This window comes from Crocodylus porosus, unplaced genomic scaffold (assembly GCF_001723895.1).
Source record: "Crocodylus porosus isolate Cpor-Errol unplaced genomic scaffold, CroPor_comp1, whole genome shotgun sequence".
In the NCBI taxonomy this organism is placed as follows: Eukaryota; Metazoa; Chordata; order Crocodylia; family Crocodylidae; genus Crocodylus; species Crocodylus porosus.
In genome coordinates this window covers 70,925,603-70,949,184 of record NW_017728943.1, presented here as the reverse complement: position 1 = coordinate 70,949,184, position 23,582 = coordinate 70,925,603, and the positions used below count along the sequence as shown (strand labels likewise).

The window sequence follows — 23,582 nt, the reverse complement described above, 5'->3', positions numbered from 1 at the left end:
GAATCTGGGCCCCCGGCAGGCAGCAGACCTCACGTGCCATGTGATCGGGGTGACAGATGGGTTCCTCTGTTTCCTTTAGGATGGAATCTCTGATGATGAGGACTCTGCGTCTCCTCTTCTTGGCATTCCGTCCTTGCTCAGTCCATGCATTGCCTGGAGTGGCTCCATCTCCTCCGGAGGCATCACGTCAGCCCCCTCCTCCGAGGCTGCAAGGGCCTTGTATCTGTTCCCCAGTTGTACCTGGGGAGCTGACACTGCACTAGCCTGGGCAGGCCTTGTTCTGGTGGGTACCTTCTGCCATGTCTCTGCAATGCATCCTACTTGCAGGGCCTTTCCACTTGATTTCTGACCCTGCAGAGAATGGAAACAACTGTCAATTCCATCCTCTGTAGCCCTGATTCCCCTGCAGCCTTCTCACCTTGGCCTGGAGCTCCCTCACCTGCTCTTCCAGGGCCCGTAGGCGGTCACAAGAGGGACAGGCGAAGGAGCCCCCAGACCCCTCTCCCACCCCTGACTGCAGGGCCCTTGCCAGGCAGCCCCTGCAGACAGGGATCTTCAAGAGAAGGCTGGATGGGCATCTGCCTGGGGTCATGTGATCCCAGCATTCTTTCCTGCCTAGGCAGGGGTTTGGGCTCAATGATCTGTTGAGGTCCCTTCCAACCCTAGCATCCATGAATCGTGTTCCTTTCCCGTCCCTCTCTACTGTTTTCCATCAGCTGCTTCTAAGAAATGAGGCCCCATGTACCATGTGCCTTCTGTAGTTGAGAGAGTCTCCATTTTTTTTCCCCCTCAATTGGGCAGGACCTAACCCATGGCCTGTCAGCATAATTTCCCTCAAGTCACCTGACTTCAAGCTGTTTACCTCTTGTAGTGGGGTATGATTGTCACAGGTGGATGTGCTAAATAACTTTACTATTTTATACAGAAGTCCCATGTGGCTTGGATGTGCATTATTTGTAAGTTGTTTATCTCCTAGGTTAAAGACTATGAAGCTAAACTCCAGGTTCATTTGCTGGGTAAATCTGTGGGGTCAGCATTTTGATCCAGGAGCATAGGACTCAGCTGGGTACAGACCCTTTTGGAGTGTAGGTTCCAGAAGGACCTTGGAGTGTGGGTTCTAGAAAGACAGCAGGTCAGGATGGTTTAGGAATTATGAATTGTGATTTATGAACCATGTATGTTTGCACTGCACACCTAACACTGCTAATATTGTGCAGCACCCTGGTTGATAATCACTGGTATGTTAGGCTAAGTACAGACAGTCAAAAAGCCTGAGGCTAAATCGATTCATTCTTTGCAGGTTAGTCTAAACTGCAGAGATTAAATTGAAACAGAAGTGAACAGGTATTTACTTTTGATTCAGGAAATGCACCCACATGCCTGCAGTGGCTCAGGCCAGAAGCCAGGGTGGGTGCTAGAGCACAGCTCTCTGGCTGTGTGTTCAGTTTCTCTTCCAGCTTCCCCCAAAGTCCCTGGCATTTGCGGTCCATAATTACGGCAGCAGGACTCTAGAGGGCTGCTCATTACTACTTCTTCCTGCTTTCAGGTACGTCTGGGATTTGTAGTCTACAGTTGCAGCCAGCCATAAGTCTGAGCAGGGGAAGGGGTGTTTAGCTCCCCTCCCTGGCCTCAGACTCCAGCTGGGGTTTGCCTGGGGCAGTCTTCCCCCCTTCTCCCCCTCCCCCCTTCCATAGACTGGGCTGCATACCCAGCCAGGCTTGCCTCCCACCCCCCAACCCCTTGTCAGCCAGCCCTCACTGTTCCAGCTAGGGAGCAGAGGGGTTGGGCCAGCCCTGCTTTCTGGAGCAGATGGCTCAGCCCAGCCCAAGGGTGCAAAGCAAGCTGGGATGCTGGGGGACTGTGATTTAACTTGAACCGGGAAGGGGTCTGGGACAGAAGTTTCATAAACCGGTTTAACCCAAATCCATTAAATATGATACTACATTCAACCAGGTTTATCTTAAACCAGTTTCAGCCATTTTGAAACTGGTTTATGTGCACTGCGCTTCTGTTCTGTTAGAGATTTAAACCAGTTTCTGATCACTTAAACCCGTTTATGTACAACTTCTGTCCCTAGCCTTAGAGACTATGACAGCAGTTTTCTTCTGCTTCAGCCTTTATAGCATCATCCAAAGACCCCTGAGAGTGGAAGTGTTTTACAAAGCTTGAAAAACACTTTTGGTAGTGCCCTCAGTTGCCACTCTTTGGGCATTAAGCCTGCAGTTTGAACCAGGGAAAACCTTAGTTGTGGCTCCATTTGTTTCTGTGGCAATAACTTTGGCATGGAGGGTTTGACTAAATCCAAACACTGATCACAGATCCTTGCTATACTGCATTTAACCCAGACCCTAAGTTTGCAAAACTGCATGTGGGGACACAGTAGACAATAGTCACATGAGCCAAGTGGCATAAAGGTATATGCCATCTTACCATCCTGTCCTAATCCAAAATCTAAAAAATTATATAACCAATTCCTGCTCAGGTCTCTCCTTAAGCTGCTGTTGAATGTTCCAAGCATGGAGATACCACAGTTTCTTTAGGCGGCCTATTTCAATACCTGACCACTCTCATAATCATTAATTTCCTCCCTATGTCCAACCTAAATTTCCCCTGCTGCAGTTTGAGGCCACTGCTCCTAGTTTTGTTCCCTACAGCCACAGAAAAAAGCCCATCTCCATCTTTTCTATAATTGCCCTTCAGGTATTTGAAGACTTATCAAATCCCCTGTCTGCTTTTTCTCTTCTAGGCTAAATAGCCTTAGTTCTTTCTGGCTTTCCTCTTAAGTCTCGTCTCCCAAGCCCCTAATCATTTCTGTTGCCCTGCTGTGTACTCTTTTCAAACTGTCCATGTCTTTCTTGGTGTGGGGCCCAAAATTGGACACACTACTTCAGGTGAGGTTCCGTGAGTGTTGAATGGAGTGGAAGAATTGCTTCCCTTGCTTCACAAGTGACAGTTTGTAATATAACCCAGGATGCTGCTGGTTTTTTTTTTTTTTTTTTTTTTTTTTTTTTTTTAAGCAATAAGATCACACTGTTGGATCATATTACAATTCTCCATAATCTCCAGGTCCTTCTCTGCAGTACTGCAGCCTAGCTAGTCATTTCTCTGTCTGTATTAGTATATGTGGTTATTCCATCCCAAGTATAGAACTTTGCTCTTGTCCTTGTGTCTTTCCTGACTGACTATGGACCATTTCTCCAGCCTATACAGGTCATTTTAGATCCTAGTCCTGGCCTCCAGTTTCCAGAATCCCCCTCCCCCTTGGTCTTCATCTGAAAGGGGTACCCTGCTTCAAAAAGGTTGAAAACACCTGGTGTAGGTATTTGCACACCTAATGGTGCTAATATTGAAAAGCCGAGAAGCACTGGTCTAGACTTTACAGAATTTGGATATATTTTATTCTGTTTTTTATCACTGCCCTATTGCTACTCAGCTTCTCTATCCAGTCCCGTAACTAAGGATCAGTAGAGTTCAGTAGCTTTCCAGTACAGGTGAATGGGGTACGGGATTTTGCTTGTTTGTTTGTTTTCTTTCCTCTGCTTTCCCAAATCTGTTTTCTAAGGTCTGTCCTGGACTGAAGAAAATGAAGCTTTTTTTATCAAAAGATAAAATTCAATTAATTTCTTCTGTTATTCTTTGGATCCCACCAGTTGGTATTTTGGTATCAATCTGTAGGATGCCTTACTTTCATGTGACTACCCATCTAAAAAACTTTGTTTTTTTTAGTGGTGAGTTCTCTTACCATTTTTTGATACTACATTTTAGTTCCTCCTTGCCTGGAAGGCTCTTCAGTAAGTGCATGGTGATGATGGACCTGGCATCCAGGTATAGCATCCAGATAAGTCTTCAAATAGTATAATAGAAAATTAGGGCTGGAAGGGACCTTGAGAGGTCATCTAGTCCAACCCCCTGCTCAAAGCAGGACCATCCCCATCTATATCATCCCACCCAAAGGGCAGTTATAGAGAGGACAGTGAATGGTTTTTCTCTGTGGTCGTAGGAGACAAAACTGGGTGCAAGAACCTCAAGCAACAGCAGAGGAAACTTAGGTGGGAGATTAGGAGGAACATTCTGACTGAAGGGTGGTCAAGCATTGGAACAGGCTATGTAGGGAAGTTGTGGAATCTCCACCCTTATAAACTTTGAAGAACAGGTTGGGCAGACATTTGACTGGGATGGTTTATTCCAGGGGTGGGCAAAGTATAGCCCGCAGGCTGGTTTTGGCCTGCCAGGCCATTCTATCTGGTCTGTGGAGCCCCTAAAACATTTAGTAATTAACATTTATTTGCCACGGCTCCCTGTCAAAACTTGATGGGGACAGGGGCAGTAAGACCCAGAGGGAGCCCTCAGCAGGCTTGCAGGCTTGAGCAGCCCAGCGCTGCCCACCCCAAGCCAGTTCCCTGCTTTCTTGCTCCAGGGCCACCTGGCTGTGGCTCCTGGCTGCATCCCTGCACCACAGAGCAAGGGACCGTGCTGGTAGGGGTGTGTATGTGTGTGTGTACATGTCGGCAGGCACGGGGCAAAGTATATGTGTGTGTCTGCAGGCACAGGGCAAAGTGTGTGTGTTCATAGGGTGAGTCCCATACGCACACACCTCCATACATATGCACCTACACCTCCCCTCGCGCTGCCATACACAAACCCCAGTCACCCTTCCCCCATACCCACCCACACCCCACATATCCACACACCCACAGCTCCCACAAACTTATACCTACCCCCACAATATACAAGAATAAGACTCCATTTTAAGCTATTGTGCAGTCACCTCTGTGTATGCTACATGAACACGTGAAAAATCAGAACAAAATATTTTTTTAAATCAAATTAATGAATGTTGTAGATGATCACTTTTTAGAATATAATTTGATATTTTTCTGGTTCTGAGATGGCAAAACCTTTGCTGAAAGGAGTACTTCTGGGGGCAAGGAGAGGGACTTCTGGTGGCAAAGGTCAGGGGTTAGGGGGGTGGGACTTCTGGTCACAAGATGGTGACCAGGGGGCAGGGCACCTGTCAAGGGGCAGGGCTACCCATGCAGCCCTTGACAGCTTGCTAAAACTTGATAAGTGGCTCTCTGCCTGAAATAATTGCCTGCCCCTGATTTAGTCAGAGAAAATCCTGCCTTGAGCAGGGGGCTAGACTTGTACAGACCCTTCCAACCCTACTTTCCTATGATCCTGTATCAGAGATGGTTGGGTGATTCACAGTTGGTTTGTCTACCAAATGATAGACGGACAGCATTTGTAAGATTTGACACCCCTATTTTATGGCTTTCGCATGGCAAGCAACTTCCCAAGGTGTTCAACTTTAAGTACTATGATGCATCTTGCCCCAAGGTACTTCTACTGTAGAAGTTCTGGTGCAGATTTGGGCTTTCAGGCTCTACTAGGAAAAAGGGAGAGAATCTAAAATCTCTGTTTTTACCATTCAGGTTATTGATTTTGCTTTTGTTCAGATAGCATTGCGTGTTCACCTCACCTCAATAATTACCTCAGGCTTAATCAGCATGGGGGTGACTTTAAATTACGAACTAAAATATGGTTAGTTTCACAAAAACAGAACCTGAAAATTTGTGCTGTTAAAAATGTGCCATGAATTAAGCACTGGTTTTGGGTTTTTTTAAAGCTTGCTGATGCTTAGAGCATCAATTAATATATTATTTGAACATGCTGATTCATTCATCTCTCAAGTCCTACCATTTTTGACCTTATGGCTGAGTTCAAAACATTTCTTCTCTTTCTCTTAGTAGAAACACTGACAGATCAATGCAGATCAATGCAGTTTGGTCCCCAGTCCTACTTGGAATGGGATATGGACTCAGTGACTAAGGTTGATTCAGGAATAAACTCCTCATTTAGCGTTTTGGACTAGAGTGCAAATGTGGATTTCTCATTTTACTGGAGAAGCCTGCGGATTTTGCAGTTTTGTGATGAGCTCCCTGCAGGCTGGCACAGTTCCAGCCTGCAGAGAGCTGAGAGGGAGCAGGAGCAGGGTGGTCAGGCAGGGGCCTGGAGAGCAGCTCTTGCAGGTAAGTAGGTTGGGGGACGGGGCAGGTGGTATTCAGGTTCACTAGGGAGAGTGGTAGGGTTGGGCAGGGCTGAGACTGGGGGTTCCCTCCAGCTGGGTGGTACACTGGGTTTGGGGCCTGGGGCCACAATGTGTACCTGCAGGGCCCCAGGGGGGAGTGGGATGGGGCCTTGGGAAGCTTGTCTGGCGGGGGGTGCTCCCCAGCACTGTGCGCAACCCTGAGGAGTGGGGGGACCTATGCCCCCAGATCTGAGCATGGGGCAGGGGTGGGGGCAGGCCTGGGCTGTGGGCTCAAGGTCCCGTTCTGCTGCCTTACCCTGGTGGGTGCAGCCCAGTGTTGTAGGGAACAGCAGGGCCATGCAGAGAAGCTGGCTGCTGCTGCAAGCTCCAGGCTGCCCTGGCGACTCATCCGCTCTGTGCGGGTCAGCTTTCATTGGCTCAACCCCACATCGCTGCTCTCAATGCAACCATGCATGCAGGAGGCGTGTTGCCAGAGCAGTGTGGAGTCACAGTGGCAGGTAGCTTCTCCTCATGACTCAACTGTTCCCTGCTGTACTAGATTGCACCCACTGGGCTGTGGAGGCCCCAAGTTAGGGCAGCAGGGCAGGAGCCACAGTCTGCACCTGCCCCCACGCACAGATCTGGTGGGCATGGGTCCCCCCTGCCACCTGGGGAGTGCATGAAGCAGTGGGGAGTTGGCTTCCCCTGCCCAAGTCTGCAGCAGGGGGGATCCAGGCTCCACTCTGCTGCAGCAGCTGTGGTCTACTGCCAGAGGCAGGGGGCGGTGGACTTGGGGCCAGGACCTCATAGCCCTGGCAGCTGGGGGCCCCCTCCAGCAGGGCTAGGGGGGCAGTGGCTTGTGGAGGGGGTAAGTTCACTGGCAGGAATAGGGAGCTGTGGGGGGGAGTGAGGGGCACAACTGTGGGGAGTCCTTTATTATATCTGAGAGTCACATTTTTATATGTATTCCTTCCAAACCTGATGATTCTGGGTTTGTAGGAAAATTTGAAGTAAACATGTCAGGGTGACTGTGGTAGCCTGGTCTTGGAAGAGACTCATTTAATTCTCATACCTGCAAACCTGCCTGTTGAACTAGTAATATTACACCTGTTTCAAGGCATGATATCTCAGACTTACTGGCAGGATTCTCTATACTGGTTCTTGTAATCTATACCTCAGCAAATATGTTCTTGTATGTTTGTGTATCGGTAATGATCTGTTTGTAAAATATAAAAAAAAATCCTTGTTAGCAGTAAGAGATATTTGATAAGAACATCTTAATAGAAAAGATTTTCCATTTGGGCCTGCTTTAATCCACTGCCACCATCCAGAATAATGGAGGGGAAAATATTCTGTAATATCTACTGAAACAAAAAAGCAGGTCTCTCTCTATAATTAGTTGGCAACGTTTTTGCTCAGAGTGCCAAAAGCACCTGCAACCTTGTGTTGTAAGATGTTGGTGTGCCAGGGGTGGATAGTGAAAGAACCACAAGGAGCCTAATCCTTGCGGCAGTGTAGCTCCAGCCCCTTGCCTGCTGTGCACCCTAAGGCACACGTGCCAAATGAGACCCCCTTGCGTGCTACGCTCTGACACCTCTGCTGGAGGTTGGCTACCCTTGCTGTATAAACTTATTATATATCTGCAAGTTATCTTCTTGCCTGTTCAAGGAGGGTCTACATTCCTAGCTGAGAATAGGGAAGCCTGTAACATGTTAAAGGGCTTGCCCACTAGCCAGATCCCTGTTGGAATCTAAATTAGTTTTGAGAAGACTCATGGGACTGCCTTTAGAGCCATTAGCCAGCCCATTGGTCTGTTTCACCTGTTCTTCATATAGTAGTAGGAATGAGGGAATAAGTGCTGATGGTGGCACCTCCATACACAATTTTCTAATGAGTCAAGTTTTGTTAATTGGTTCTCCTAAATTCCAGTCAGAAATCATAGCTAATTTCTATCTGAATTGAGTAATAAATCTCCTGATTTTTCTTCCCAAAAATGTGTTATAGGAATAAAAAGCTGTGCACCCTGGATGTGTGCAAAGTGCTCATTTGTTGTTGTTGACAGTGCTAAGCAATTCTGTGGCTTGTGCTATGCAGAAGGATAAGATAGCAGGTTGTCGGAGAATTTCAAACCAGATTTTCTGCGAGTAACCTAGTAGACGTATCACGTCTGCAAATAATTCTCACCAGAACTTAGGCTACGTCAGAGGCCTGTCTGAAGAACTGTCTAGTCATGGACATTTTGGAGAGCAACCTGCTGAATATTTTGATTCCATCAAAGCATTGAAAGCAAACTTTGAAACGATAGTCCATCAGTTTTTGCTTTTTAGACTTTGAGTTCCCACTATCTAAGGAAAACTGTTTGGGAGTTATTTGAAATGAATTATCTGTTTGCAGCTGCTTAAGGAGGGAAGGTTTACATAGAAGTAACTAGTACTTCAAAACATGTACAAATCCAGATTCCAAGACCTGCACTCAGTCCTGTTGCTGTGGGGACAGTTATTACCAAACTTCTGGTGGTTAAGTAACTAAAGGTTACAGCTTACAGTAACTAAAGGAGCAGCTATGCCCTGTCCTGGAAGCACAAAAACACTTCTGATTATATGCACCACTCCAGTAGGATACCAAAAATCTTTAGCTCAAGTGCACTGAATGTACAGACACCCGAAGTGGAATGTGGATATGGATAATGCGTCTAGTTTGGACCCGACGATCTTGCAAGATACCTTCCAGACCTAATGTCTGTGAAATCTGTTTAATACAGGTACTGCACACATAACTATTCCTGTCTCTTGTAGTAATACAGATAATTATTCTTCTCTAGCACATGGTGTATTAGTAATTTTATGTTTGTGAAGAAGAGTTTCTTAATTTATATAACCAAAATGAGTACTTGCACTGGAACAGGAATATCTACATGGGGAGTGGAGTTCACAGTGGTAAAATGATACCTATTTAAATTCATTCTTTAGTTTTTCTAATGGACTAAATTCTTCTTTGAACGTGCCATTAGAATAACTTAATGTCTGTTACATTGGGGAAGTGGCATCCTTGACTCTTAAAGGAGTCAGGAAACTGTTCGATTCCTTCACTTTCAGCACCTTGCAAGGTGACATGAAAATGGTCTTTCTTCTATTACTGATGGGGGAGTCACAATAGTGTCAGAAACTTCATGGTCATGAGAATAATGAGAAGCAAAATGTTTAGTGCTTTTCTACTAGTTGTTTTTGAGATGTGTATGCATAGATTAAAGGAAAACTGTCAGCTTTGCAAACCTGACTTTCTTTTTTCAGTCATCTTGCACTAAAATATGAACGTACCTATCGTATTTGATTTATGGGATTTGTGCTTTCTGCTGTTTTTGCCATCAGCAAGAATAACTGATTCCTGTGAAATTTTATATACAGATCTAGATGTGTCCTGCTTCTGCATTGTTGACCGTGCTCTTGCACACATGAGAATTGAATCTGTTTTTGTTTGGGAACTTCCTGCTGTCAAGGACTTACTTTACAGGAATAAGTCTGAATGCATATTCAAAGCTTTAGCCTACTTATACAAGTTTTATTGCAATGTTGTCCTCACTAGGGATGTAATTGTTTAAAAATATCCCTTTAAACCTCCTCCAATTGTATTGGTTAAATGTTTAATGGTTAACTGATAGTTCATACCTAGTTTAGTGACCTCCGATAGGAATGGCCCCAACCCCTTATGTCTTTACTGTGCTGCTGGGAGGGAGCCGTGGATATGAGGTGGTGGGCATATCTTAGCCACTAGAGGGTGTTGTCCAGCTCTGGAGCCACAGCTTCCCCTCGCCCCCAGGGGCAAGGGTTGGGGCTGCAGACATCTCCTGTGCTCTGCTCCCACTGCCACGGGGAGGGTGGTGTTGCATTCCCCCCCCCCCCGGGATCAGGTAGGGCCTTCCTACCACAGTAGTGAGCCTCTTGGCCCTGTGGTGGCACCAGGGCCCTATGCCTCCTGCTTGTGCTGCTGCGACCCTGACATGGAAAGCTATTCCATGCTGCCAGGCTGGGCCCTCCTCAGCTTACCCTGAGGGGAAGGGGGCAATCTGCTCCCCATGGGGCGGCCTCTGCTGAGCGCACTACTTCCTACTCTCTCCTGAGCAGCCTCCCAGGGGTGCAAGGAGGCATTCTTTCTCAAGCAAAATGTGAATGGAAATGAACGTGTTTTTTTGAGTGTGGTGGCTTTTGTGAAGTTATTTTGGCATGAATACAATTGAAACTGCTAGGATGCCTGCAAATATCATTAACTGGCTAAATTGAGGGTTGGCAAACTTACTAAGGGGCAGGCTGTAAGAAAAGCTATTCCCCCTGCCTCTCTTCTCATCCACTTGAGAAGCAAGGATTTTGAGTAGGTAATTTGAGCAGAGGCTGTGGTGGAAGGGCCAGAGAGCAGTTGGCCATTAGTAAAACATGGAATGGATTGGGCAGAAGCCAGAGATTAGCTAGCTGTTCTTAAAACATGTGCCAGAGCTGGCCCATAAATCATAGGCTGCCAATCCCTGGCCTAAATGTTTAATCTGAGATGTTGCTATATATTGTATAATGTGTACCTTTTTTCCCAGAATTGGGATGTCTGTATGAAATGGAGAAGCACCCAGCTTTTACTGGTATTACTGTTCAGACAGCTGAAAGATTCAGTTGACTTAATGCCTCATTGTTCACTCCACAGGTGTTAATGACCATCTCTCTCCTTTAATGATTTAGATGTTCTATTAATCATGCTAACCTTTGTAAAGGCGATTTTGCTGTCTGTTAGGTGTTTTTGGTTTGTTTTACAGCCTCTTTAGGATTCCTGTACACAAGCGTGGAGGCTGTTCTGATGCACTAATTACAGCGTGTTGGAGCAGACTCTATTAATCCAACCAGCCTCCATGTCTCCATATATTAGGAGCCCTGCACTTCAAAATGGCGGTGGGGTGTTTTATCTAAAGCTTGTTCAAGCTTTAGATAAAGCTCCCTGCTGCCACTTTGAAGTGCAGGGACACTGGTACACAAAACGCTCCGGGCACTCTAATTAGAGTGGCTCTCAGAGCTGCTCTAGTTAAAGTGCCCTCCTCACCCTTGAAGCATTTGTAAAAATGCCCGTAAGTTTTAGTTCAGACTCTTTAGCATAGACTCTAATATTTCAAAATCATAGATCTACCCGTGAACCCCAGTCTTCAGCAGCAGTGGCTAAGGATTCAGCTTTAGTCATGCATGAAAGGAAGGGTAAGTCAGCTGAAAATTAAGGTTTGTCCCTATTCTGTGCAGCCATAATTTTGGGAAAATAACTTTTCCTTACTCAGCTTTTCAAAGACAAGGTATCTATTATATTTAAGTATGTATTGTATGTGAGAAAATATGGTATGTATTAGCCTTGAAACCTTGATGGAAACTATTGGTCATTATTAATATGACTTGTACTCAGTGCATTTATGAATATTAATTTTTTACTATTAAGTCATAATATTAATGACATTCGCATCATTGTGTGACATGGTTCTAAATTTGGTTTTAGTTTGATCTTAAATCTTAGACTTTTTAGAAGTTAATTTTGATGTCATATTATTGCTTATCTGAATGTGGGCACATAAATGTATGTTGGGGGACAGTATTGGTTTAATTGTGCAGACCTTGGGAACATAACATGGTTTGTCCTGACAAAAGGCATTTGACTGAAATAAAAATAGTACTAAGGTCATTTCTTTTCTCACTGCATTTCCATCTCTATTTTTAAACTTCAGTATTTTATAAACAACTGGTCTTTTTCAGACATTTTTCTGCTAGTTATACAAATCATCTGGTAAAATCTAGGGCAAAAAGTGTCATGGTCCATTTTGGCAGTATTCATGTTAATGTTGCACTATTGTTCTGGAGATTAATATGCTGAACTAATGCATTTTAAGGTTAAATTTCACAGTCTTTGGTTTTATTATACATTTAGTTTCCCATGTAAGATTACATTCCTTAATGGTATGGTAACTAAAAATGTCTCTAGTCTTGATGGTTGTATTTTATACATGTAGCTAAGTCTGTTTTTTAACTTCAAATATTATAAACCTGTCCTTGAATTATAAATTCTGTCTTTACAGATATTGGTATTAAAACATTTCTGTATGAGAATTTAACTTATTTAAGGTTAACAATAATAATGAGTAACTTAGTTAAGAGTAAATAATAGAAAATTCATACAAAAAATGTTTGAAAATTACCACTTAAAAATAAGCATTACCTTCATGCCGATGTCAAAATGTAATATTTTGTTGCCCTTATTTCACAACATCCTTAATATTGATGTGAAAATTTAGACACTTTAATAACATTAACTTTTATCTACAAGGTGCCCTTATGAACACTTCTATATACCGCATGGAAGCCTTGTCTACTAATACCTCGTTTTGCAACCAGATAGCAACTGACAAGCTATCAGAGCATGTGCATATCCAAGCACTTTTGGCAGACCCATGCCAGCTCCACTGCACCAGCTGAGCCACCAGAGTGAAAACAGTAGGTTGGGAAGGTACCAACTGCTGAAGGAATTGTGGCAGTTGTCAGAAAAGTGTGTAGACATTCTCATGCCTTGCACCACTTGACAAATGATACAATACTTTACTCATACTTGGCAGAGTTAAATCAAGTCTGCCAGCAGAAAGGAAGGTCCTGCTATTTCTTACTCAAAGTTTTGACAACAAAACAGGAGTTCTGGTGGCAAAATTTTGTAAGGTAAATCAAATCTTTACCAAGAATAAGTTTTGCAAACAAGTTTCAGAGTACAAATCAAAACTGTATCCATCTCAGTTTTTTTAAGCTGTATTGGGTCCGTAGGTCGTTCAGGAGCAAAGCATATTTCATTCAAGTAAAGGTGGCTTTACGTGTATACAAAGGGAACACATCTGTGGAGGTAAAATGTGCCATTTTTCATAGTTGAGTCTCACTTTACAGTTAAGTTTAAAAAAATCATTGTAAAATTTTAAGCTGTGCCAATTCCTGAATGCATTGTGATACTGAGGTGAGATCTGGCACTTTATGCTGCATGGAAAGTGCAGAGGGACTGAGTCATGTACGTGGTTTGATCAAAAAGTTCTAAGACTTGATGTTTGGGGTATTGTTCATCAGGAATTTGTACTGAGTGGTCAAACAATCAATCAGGCCTTTTATAAAGAGGTTTTGATTTGATTGAGGGATAAAGTTAGAAGAAACTGCCGTGAGCTGTGTGAAAATGGTTGATGGTTTCTGCACCATGACAACACTCCTTCATGCACTGCTGTTTCCATTGAAGAATTTTTGGCTGGAAAAAACATTCCTTTGATACCACACCCTCTGTATTCACCTGACCTTGTCCCATGTGATTTTTTTTTTTTTTTTCTGTTCCCAAAAATCAAAATGAAGCTGAAAGGAAGGAGATTTGATGACATTCCAACCACCCATAAGAATGTGAAAGTGGAACTCAAGAAACTCACAGTTGAAGACTTCTAGCATCGCTTCTGAAAGTGGCAGGAGCACTGGGACAAGTGCATATCACCTGGGGGAGATTACTTTGAAGGGGACAGCTCATAAAAATGTTGTTTGTGCACTGTTCTTCAAAATAAATGCTAAGTCTTAGAACTTTTTGATCACCCCTCATATTTGGTTAAAAGATTTTCCCCATGCAGGAACTGCAGAAATTATCCTTGAGGTTTCGCAGTACCTTTGTCATGAATCTGGGGAATAGGGGGTTAGTCTAGGTATAAAGTCTGATTAAGCTTCTTCTGATAGATACTCACCTGACTGCTTTCTTAGTTCCCGGTACTCTGTGTATTAAAGCCTGTGGAGTCTGAACAGTGTTCAGGCAGCACCCATGGCTTTGGAGTCTCTAGGCCAGTGACTCTCAACCAGGGTGCTGTGGCATGCTGAGGTTCTGTGAGATCCTTTTTAAAGATGCCATGAATGTAAGAAGGTAAGCACTCATTCTTTTCCACCTGCCTGGCCCTTGCACAAGGAGGTAAGCACTGTAATAAATTAGGTTCTGAAATGGGGTACCAAGTAAGTTTTAGATTACAGGTACCCCTCCATAAAGGTTGAGAACCACTGCTCTAGGCACACTGTTGAGGTGTATATCACCTTTCTACTACTCTTCTGATGACTGGAACTCACTGTCCCCCTGTCTTTTTTTCTCCTGAATTTAGTGCTGACTCTTCACATTCTTTTGTGGGCTTGAGATGCCTCTTTGACTCCAGCTTTGAGTGTTCTGTGGCTACAGTTTCTTTAGGAACATGACAGTAAAAGCACATAACCCACGTATACAGATAGGATTTCTGAAACCAGTATTGTTTGTTATTTAACAGCATAAGAAATATACAGTGCTAGACAAAAATTTATCCCTGTGGTCACTCGCACAATGAAGGGTGTGAAGTACTTCTAGAGGTCTGCACAAATATTGCGGTCCTCGTATGTAACTCTAAACAATCAACTTTGTCGGGAGTGGTCTTTGTATTAAACCTTGCAGCTGTTTGTAAAATTAGTCTTCCATATGTCTCTCCATTTGCTGAAATAATGGGTCTAGACAGAACAAGTTGCACTTACATGAGACTAAGGGCACTTTAAACATGTGCACACATAGTTTAAACTTGTTAAATCATATTAGTGCCATACCTAGCTTGTGTTAAGGTAATTTCAGTCTGCTCCACAAAGGGAAAATGAGCAATTTACAGTCCTCTAACATCCTGGGATTCACCACTCCCAGCCCCACTTCCACCCAGAGAAGGGGAAGAGCCTATGTGTTCTGGCTTCTAGCTATAATCCTGCTTCCCAGCCCTTTGATAGCAAGTCAGAGTGGTCAGCCGAGAAACAGTATTAGTGAGCCTGACCGGTTGCGGGGGGCGGGGTAGGACAGGAGGAAAGAATAGAAAGTAAAATGCAAGTACTTATCAGCAAAATAAGACACTAAAAAATTCTGCAAGGTACTTTGTCAGCCTTCCATAGGGATGAATGGGTTGACAGCATGCCCAAAAAGGCCCACCTTGCAATGCCCGTTGTGACCTGGCATCTGAAAAGGCTCCCACTGCAAGGGTGGGGTGGACCTTGTGTCGAAAAAGTCCCCCATGGCAATACCTGGGCTGACCTGACATCTGAAAAGGCCTGCCTTGCAATGCTTGGGGTGACCTGGCATCCAAAAATGCTCCCACTGCAAGGGCGGGGTGGACCCAGTGTCCAAAAAGGCCCACCTTGCAATGCCTGGGCTGACCTGGTGTCTGAAAAGCCCCCCATGGCAATGCCTGGGCTGATCCAGTGTTCAAAAAGACTCCCACGGGAAGGCCGGGGTGGACCTGGTGTCCGAAAAGGGCCACCTTGCAATGACTGGGATGAGCTGGCATCCAAAAAGGCCTGTATTGCAATTCCCAGGGTGATCCGGCATCTGAAAAGGCCTGCCATTTAAATGCATGGGTTGACCTGGTGCCCAAAAAGGCCCTATTGCCATGCCTGGGTTGACCTGGTGCTTGCGAGGCCTGCCAGTCAAATGCACAGGTTGATGTGGTGTCTAGAAAAGCCCCATCACTGGGCCCAGGCTGAGCTGGTGCCGGGGAAGCCTTCCATTGAAATATGTGGGTTGACCTGGTGCCCACAGATCTGCCATTCATATGCATGGGATGACATGGTGTCCAGAAAAGCCCTGTTGCCATGCTCAGGTTGATCTGGTGCTAGGGAGGCATGCTATTCAAATGCATGGGTTGATGTGGTGTCTGGAAAAGCCCCATTGCTAGGCCCAGGTTGACTTGGTGCCCGAGAGGCCTGCCATTCAAATGCATGGGTTGATGTGGTACCTCAAAAGGCCCTAGTGCCAGGCCAGGGTTGACCTGGTGCCAGAGGGGCCTCCCATTGAAGTGCCTGGGTTGACCTGGTGTCCGGAAAGGCCTCATCACCTGACCTGGTGGCAGAAAGGCCTGCTGTTCAAATGCAGGAGTTGACTTGGTGCCAGGGAGGCTACTCATTCAAATGCCCAGGTTGACCTGGTGTCCAGAAAACCTCCCATAGGAATCAGTGGGTTGACCTGGTGTTTGAAACACGCACCCATGTGTGCCCCACCCCCCAAGCACTCAACGATGTAGATTGACCTGGTGCACAGCCGGCACCTGGAAGTCTGTAGGGGGTCATGCAAAATGCACTCCCTGACCCCTTGCCCTGGAGGCCGGCATGGGTACTACATTTAGGAAGGTACCTGCAGGTATATAGGGACAGGAGTCTCGGGCCTGGATGACTACTGCAAGCCACCCGCAGGGCCAATCCACATGCTTCCCCCGCCTGTCCAGAGGCAAGTCTGGGCACCTCGGCAGTGCACGTGGGCCTGCGGACAAGGACAACCAGCACCAGGATGACCTGGAAGCCCAAGCCGGGTGGCAGTTTCAGGAGCCTGGGCACAAATCCAGGTTCACCGCAGTGACTGGCCTGAGGGCCTGGAAGGCCCTGGGGTGCTTCCAGATAATTCCAGCAGGGACATGGGGCCTCGGGGTCAGTGCCCAGCGACCTCCTACAAGCAGAACCAGGTGGTGGCTGGCCCTGGCTGGAGTGGCATGAGGCTGGGCAGCGCTCCAAGAGGCCCGGTCAACCTGGAAGTCCTGAAGGGGACAAGGTGGAGGCCCAAGCTGGGCAGCAGTATTAACCCTTAACTTGCAGCTACTTACAGAACATTTTAAGTTTAACGTGGCTTAACATTCCACAGATTTCGTATGGTCTAAGTGTAACATGTAATGTTACCTGTGGTTCCAGGAGCACTCTTAATTTTTCCTCCCCTTCTGTGCCCAGTTAGTCTTTCCTTTGGAACTGATAAAGCATAGATCAAGAGTCTGTTGTACACAACTTCATATATTCAAATGCAGAGTTTCATGCTTTACAAATCATTTATGCTAAAATTGATCGAAGTGTCAAAAATAAATATTTTTCTAAGCTTAATAATAGCAGTTTAACATTCTGTTGAGATAAAAGGGTAGAGTATGTACGGTTTGTTTTAGGCTGTCTAAAAACTGAAGAAGAAAATATTGAATAGGATTGCATTAAAATCTGTTCTCTAACTTTGGAAACAGTAAAATTAAGTATATTGTAGAAACTGACGCATCACCATTTGGCTGCAAAAAATTCCATGATAGCATACTGGTACTTTTGGCTATCGGTTTTCAGCACAGATCTAATGCAATGTTGGGACCAAGGTGTAAAAAGGAGCAGCTCTTTACATTTATTATGAGTAGCCAAGCGTTAAATTTAGCAATAACATAATGCAAGAGATTTAGTAAATACAAATGACTGCAGAAAAGAAGCTGAAATTTGTGAGGAATTATAAACAAAGTACATATTTGAGACTTAAGTTGTGCTTAAAAGTATTTACTTTATTTTCTTAGGTGGTAATAAACTGTGCCATTCCAAAAGGGCTGAAGTACAATCAGGCTACACAAACCTTCCACCAGTGGCGTGATGCTAGACAGGTGTATGGTCTTAACTTTGGCAGCAAAGAAGATGCCAATGTTTTCGCAAGTGCCATGATGCATGCCTTAGAAGTATTAAATTCACAGGAAGCTGGTAAGTCTTTTCTGCTGTTTGTTGAAATATAGAGATTAGAGATGCAAAAATTAAACTGAAATGTTGGACTGTCTTGAGATTTTTAATAAATGTATGCAGATGGACTGGGGGAGGATGGAATTGGGTTTTTGGAGGAAGATTTTATTCCTTTAATAGAGATGGTCTTCCAGCTACTTCATTTAATTGGATATTTGCCTCGCTGAGTGCTTCTCCTAGCTGGGGAATGACTCCACTCATCAGTCATACAAGTAGCATTCCTGACGAGTATGTCTACTCGTAGTTTATTTTTGTCTACTTGTAGAAATTTGAACTACTTCTGCACCCTTTCCTAGAGGAACCTTTAGAATAGCTGTTACCAACCTTTTCAGGGTCAGGGCACTCCACCACCTTTTTGAATGTAGCGGCATCCCTGGTTGAGAAGGACCGGTGCTGCCTCAGCTTATCTCAGTGCTTTGCAGCCAGATTCTGCTGCCTTCAGGTAAGTGCCCTGTGCACCTGCTGCGCAATCAGCCTGGGAAGGGCTTTGGCTTATGCGCACAGTTCAGCTGCATTAGAGCTCTGATCGGCCTAAAGCAGGGAAGAGCTGCTTTGTGCTGTGTATTCCTTCCTGGTTTGGCTCCCTCCCCCGTTTCCTCCTAGAACATGGTGGGGGATGGCCTGCTTCAGTGTTATCAGAGCCCTAATGCAGAAGGAATGCAGGTGGGGCAGCTTTACTGCCATGGCAGTAGCACCTGTGTTGGAGTACCCCTGAGGGGTCTTGGTGCTACAGTGCCCTGAACTACTACATAGGACAAGCCTAAGTTTAGGCTTAAGTTCTTCTACACTAAGGTTTCAGGAAATACTGTCTTTTAGGGTAATGTTTGCATGCTAGAACAGTGGGTCATACTATGGAATGGAAACATGTCTGTACTGTTGAGATTTTTCATGGACATATAGTAAATTTCAAAGTATGTGCTTAATTATCTGTTGTATATAATATGCACAGGTCACAAATAAATATAAATTGTGCAGTAAGCTCCACGTATAGTAAAATGTAAGTCTTAAACCTTATTTCAAAACCATAAATTTGTTAATATATACATTTGTTAAAAGGACATTCAGAATGTATTAGAACACTTAACTCCTAACTTATCTTTGCCCTAATCTCAAATCAAGTTGTTTAATTTTTTTCACTAATGGTTTAGATCAGTATTTTTTCAACCCATGATGGGTTGTGACCCAAAAGTGGGTTGTAAGAATATATAAAAATGTTGCAAACAATTTTAAAAATGGATTCTCCTTTAAAGGAGAGAAACGTGGGAAACTGAGTTTTCCCTTGCAGGCTGGCAGAGCTCCAGCTTGTGAGGGGTTGTATGAGGAGACCCTTTCTCCTTCCCACCCCTTTGCCCCACACACTAGGGAGCTGTGTGGCCTGGGGCAGGGGCGGTGGAGTAGGAGTGAGGGGCATTCAGTTGGGACTGGCCATCAATGTTTACAAATGAGTCCTGGTACAAAAAAAGTTTGAGAACCACTGGTTTAGATGCCTGAATAGAAAATATACTGATCATATTTGAAGATAAGAACTGGAAGAGGTTGAAAATGCTTTGGATGGTAGTATTAAAATTGAAAGGAGTTTTAATGAGTTGAACTGGGTTATAGACAGCAAAGTAAAATTCAACAAAGGTGAATGCAAGGTCTTTGCTAGGAGGGGGAAAAATACGGTGGAGGAGGAGCCCAAATGCACAAATTTCAGCCCAAATATTTTTGTTTCTGAAGGGATAAAGAAAATCTGTGCCAACATCTGTTTGAAATATAACAGTTTTGGAATGCTTTTCTTCTTTGAGAAGTTCTTTATATATTTTTTCATAAAGTCATGATCAGCAGAAATGTTACCTACTGTCATCTGAAATCTGCTTGCTTGCTTACTCAGCCAGCAAAAACATTTTATTACTGCCAGGAGTATTGTAGAATATTTCAAGTATGCCTCGTGTGTTAATTAAATTGTTAGAAACTGATTACACTTTTTAGCCATGGAAAGGGTAATGTCTCAAAGATTCAGATTACCTAGGGAACAAAAATGTGTAAAAATGAAGAATAACTCCAGCCTTCTAGTAGTTAACATATTGTTACAAAGAACTGTTTTCTGTTATAAACTTTTACTGTTTGTGTTTATATGTAGCCTCTTTTTAAAACGTTATAGGTTCCTACTTTCTTTGTTCTGTAACCTGTCTATATAATATGCTTGGGACCAGTATGAATATAAAGGAATAGAAAGTCAAAATAAATACTCCAAGTTCAATCTGTACTCAGTATTTAACTATGATTTAACTCTTAATATGAATTCTTACTTAGCCCTGAATGCTGACAGCATATAATCATATGCTGTTAAGCACAATGGGACTCTATTCTTAGTGGGACCTTAAGTAGTGCTAGAAATCATAATTAATATGATTATTATGAATTAAATGTGAATAGAGGCAGTGTAAACCTTACAGTAATTTTACAAATGTGCTACTGTATCTGATAGTATGCTAGTGTGGAGAAGCTGAACAGTGGTTTCTACTTCTTATAACAGTACAATGACTTTATAAGTAGTAGAAACCACAGCTTAACTATTCAGAGCTCAGGTGGAGTTTAGACTAGCAGAAAGCTAAAAACTTGATATGTAGGATCTGATCCAAAGCCATTATTAATATTATGAGGCTTTGGATCAAATATTGAGAGAATAACTCTGGAAATTTGTCATTTTAGCCTTAATAAAGCTACTTTTAAATACAATGTCAGATGGCAAGTTTAAGAATATCACTATGTGGTGAAAATCATTTAGCTTAAATAGTTCTTTCTTACATTTAGATTCCATCTCTCATGCATCCCCTCTCCATTGCCCCCCCCCCACGTGGAGTTAGAGCAATAATATATACATTTAGTCATCGTCTTGCTGAGATGAACAAGCCAAGCTCTTTTAGGCTGTTTATAGGCATTACATTATCTACTGGGAGAATTCACTGTTCTACTAGTAGAAATGAAAAGCATATAAGCATTCACTCAGTTTCTCCCCAAGAGAAACATGCCCATTCTGGGGGAAGATCTTCCAGGTGTCAACAAGATCTCCCTTGTGAGGGGACCCCCCCCCCCCCCCCTTTGCAAGAGTAAATGGTTGCATGCTTCTTTCCTGGGCTGGGAGAGTTGGGGGAGGGAAGAGAGTAGCAGCAACAGCTGCCTCCTGAGTCTCTCTTTCCTAAACCAGGCAGTCCCCCATTTGGGGAAGTGACTGCAGGACTCCATGGTCCTGACTATCAATATAGAAAATGGCTTTGAAAAGTCACTAAAAACTGTAGCTGTTTTCCTTGATTTCTCAGCTGCATATGATACAGTCTAGAGACAAGGACTCATTTTAAAGTTCTTGGGCATCATACCTTGTCTTAAAGTTGCTTGTTTACTAGACAATATGCTCAGCAATCAGTGGTTCTAGATTGTTTCTGATAACAGTAAGAGTAGACCACATAAATTGAGCAGTGGACTCCAGCAGGTATTAGCCCTTGCACCTCTGCTGTTTAATCTTTACATTCATGACCTCCTGGACACTTCCTCAAGAAAATTCATGTATGATGATGATATTATCCTCTTTACGCAAAACTCTTGTTTCTCCAGAGCAGAAATAATACTTCATCTAATCTAAATTCTTTAGATACCTACTTTAAGCAGTGGCTTGTGTGCCCAAACCCTTGGAAACTGAAAGTGTCTATATTTCACGTGAACAATAAACAAGTTAATTATAAATCCATTATTGTTTTCAGAAATCAGCTTCCACAATAGTATTCCAAAATATTTAGGAATCATCATAGATAGAACAATGCCCTATAAAATCACTTAACTATGACACCAGCTAAGTTAAAAACCTACAATAGTTTGCTCCAGAAATCCGCTGGTCCTTCTTGAGAAGCCGGTGCTGACGCACTGAGGAAAAACAGCCTTAGCACTGGTCTAATCTTTAGTGGAATACTGTGCCCCAGTCTGGTTAAACAGTTTCATAGTTAGTAGGGTCAGAAGGGACCTGAGCAGATCATCAGGTCCGACACCCTTCCAAGGCAGGAAAGAGTACTGGGGTCAGAAGACCCTGGCAGGGTGTCTATCTAGGCTCCTCTTAAAGACCCCCAGGGTAGGAGCGAGCACCACTTCTCTTGGAAGTTGGTTCCAGATCCTAGCCACCCTGACTGAAGTAGTGCCTCCTGATATCCAGCCTGAATCTGCTCTCTGTCAGCTTATGGCCATTGTTCTTGTTACTTCCGGTAGTGCTCAGGGGAACAGAGACTCTCCCATTGCCTGCTGGTCTCCCTTGGCCAGTTTATAGATGGCCACCAGATCCCCTCTCAGCCTCCTCTTGTGGAGGCTGAACAGGTTCAAATACTGTGCCGTATCCTCTTAGGACCTGCTCTGCTGCCCCCGATCATGTGAGTGGCCCTCCTCTGGACCCGCTCAATGTTGTCCACATCCCTCCTGAAGTGCAGTGCCCGGAACTGGATGCAGTACTCCAACTGGGGCATGACCAAGGTCGCATAGAGGGGGAGGATCACCTCCTTGTAGCTTCTTGTGAGGTATCTGTGTATGCATGACAAGGTGCGGTTAGCCTTTCATCTTAAAACACTGGCAGCCCATGTTCATCTTTGAATCAATAATGACTTCAAGGTCCTTTTCTGCCTCTCTGCTGGCGAGAGGGAGTTCCCCAGGCTTTAGGTGTGGTGCTGATTCTTTCTCCCCAGGTGCAGTACCCTGCACTTGTCAGTGTTGAAACCCATCCTGTTCTCATCCACCCACCCCTGTAACCTGTCCAGATCTGATTGTAGCTTGTCCCTTCCTTCTAGCGTGCCCACTTCCCCCCACATCTTAGTGTCATCTGCGAATTTGAGCAAGGTGCTGTTCACCACCTCATCCAAGTCACTGATGAATATGTTGAACAGCGTAGGCCTGAGGACCGAGCCCTACGGAACCCCACTGCCCACATCCTTCCAGGTTGAAAAAGACCCTTCTACCACCACTCTCTGGGTATGGCCCTCCAGCCAATTGGCAACCCATCTGACCATGTAGGGATTGACACCACAGTCGCCTAATTTTTTAATGAGAATGGGGTGAGAGACAGTGTCGAAGGCTTTTCTAAAGTCCAGAAAGACTATGTCCACCGCGATGCCCATGTCCAAGGTTTTAGTGACCTGATTATAGAAGGCCACTGGTTGGTCTGACAGGACCTGTCTCTGATGAACCCATGTTGTTTGCTCCTAAGTGTACACTCCCCTGCTGGTCCCTCACAGATGTGCTCCTGGATAATTTTCACAAAGAGCTTCCCCAGGACTGAGGTAAGACTAACAGGCCTATAGTTTCCTGGGTCCTCCCTCCTCCCTTTTTTGAAAATGGGGACCACATTGGCCTTCTTCCAGTCCTCTGGCACCTCGCCAGAGCACCACAAATGCCTGTAAAGCTGTACCAGAGGATCTGCAATGACCTCTGCTAATTCTCTCAGCGCTCTGGGGTGGAGACCATCAGGACCTGCTGATTTGGATGCGTCCAGTCCCACCAGGAGGTCCCTGACTAGGTCCACTCCAACCCTGGGCCTTTTGAGCACTCTTGTCCCTTTGACCCTTGTTGAGATTGCCACCCTTTGAACATGCAGGATTGTCTCCTTAAGGAATGACCACTCTTCTTGGACTCCCATCTCCCCTCCCCTCCGGGACCTCAGTCTCTCCCTGACTGATCTCCTTACCTCATTGAAATCTGCCCTCCTAAAGTCCCAGGTTACTGTCTTGCTGCAGGCCTTTGCTGCCCTGCACTGGATGATGAATTCCAGTAGGCAATGATCACTGTCGCTCAGGTGATCAAGCACCCGCAGTCCCCTCACCAGGTTGTCACCTGTGGCCAGGACCAGGTCTAACAGAGCATTTCTCCTGGTGGGACTGTGCACCTCCTGGGTTAGATGGAGGTCCTGTATCTCGGCTAGGAACCTACGTGAGCAGTCAGACCTGGCTGACTGCTCTTCTCAG

The 23,582-nt window shown here is 44.6% G+C and overlaps 1 protein-coding gene across 1 annotated transcript in view; it reads left to right on the top strand.

Annotated features, from left to right (window-relative positions):
- ENAH (enabled homolog (Drosophila)) overlaps positions 1-23,582 on the top strand; it is a gene marked incomplete at its 5' end in the record, with an annotated part of 181,415 nt that overhangs the window by 79,078 nt on the left and 78,755 nt on the right. The window contains one exon of the mRNA XM_019549546.1: positions 17,394-17,571. Within this exon, the coding sequence (XP_019405091.1) occupies positions 17,394-17,571 (178 nt within the window). The remainder of the gene's footprint in view (positions 1-17,393; positions 17,572-23,582) is intronic.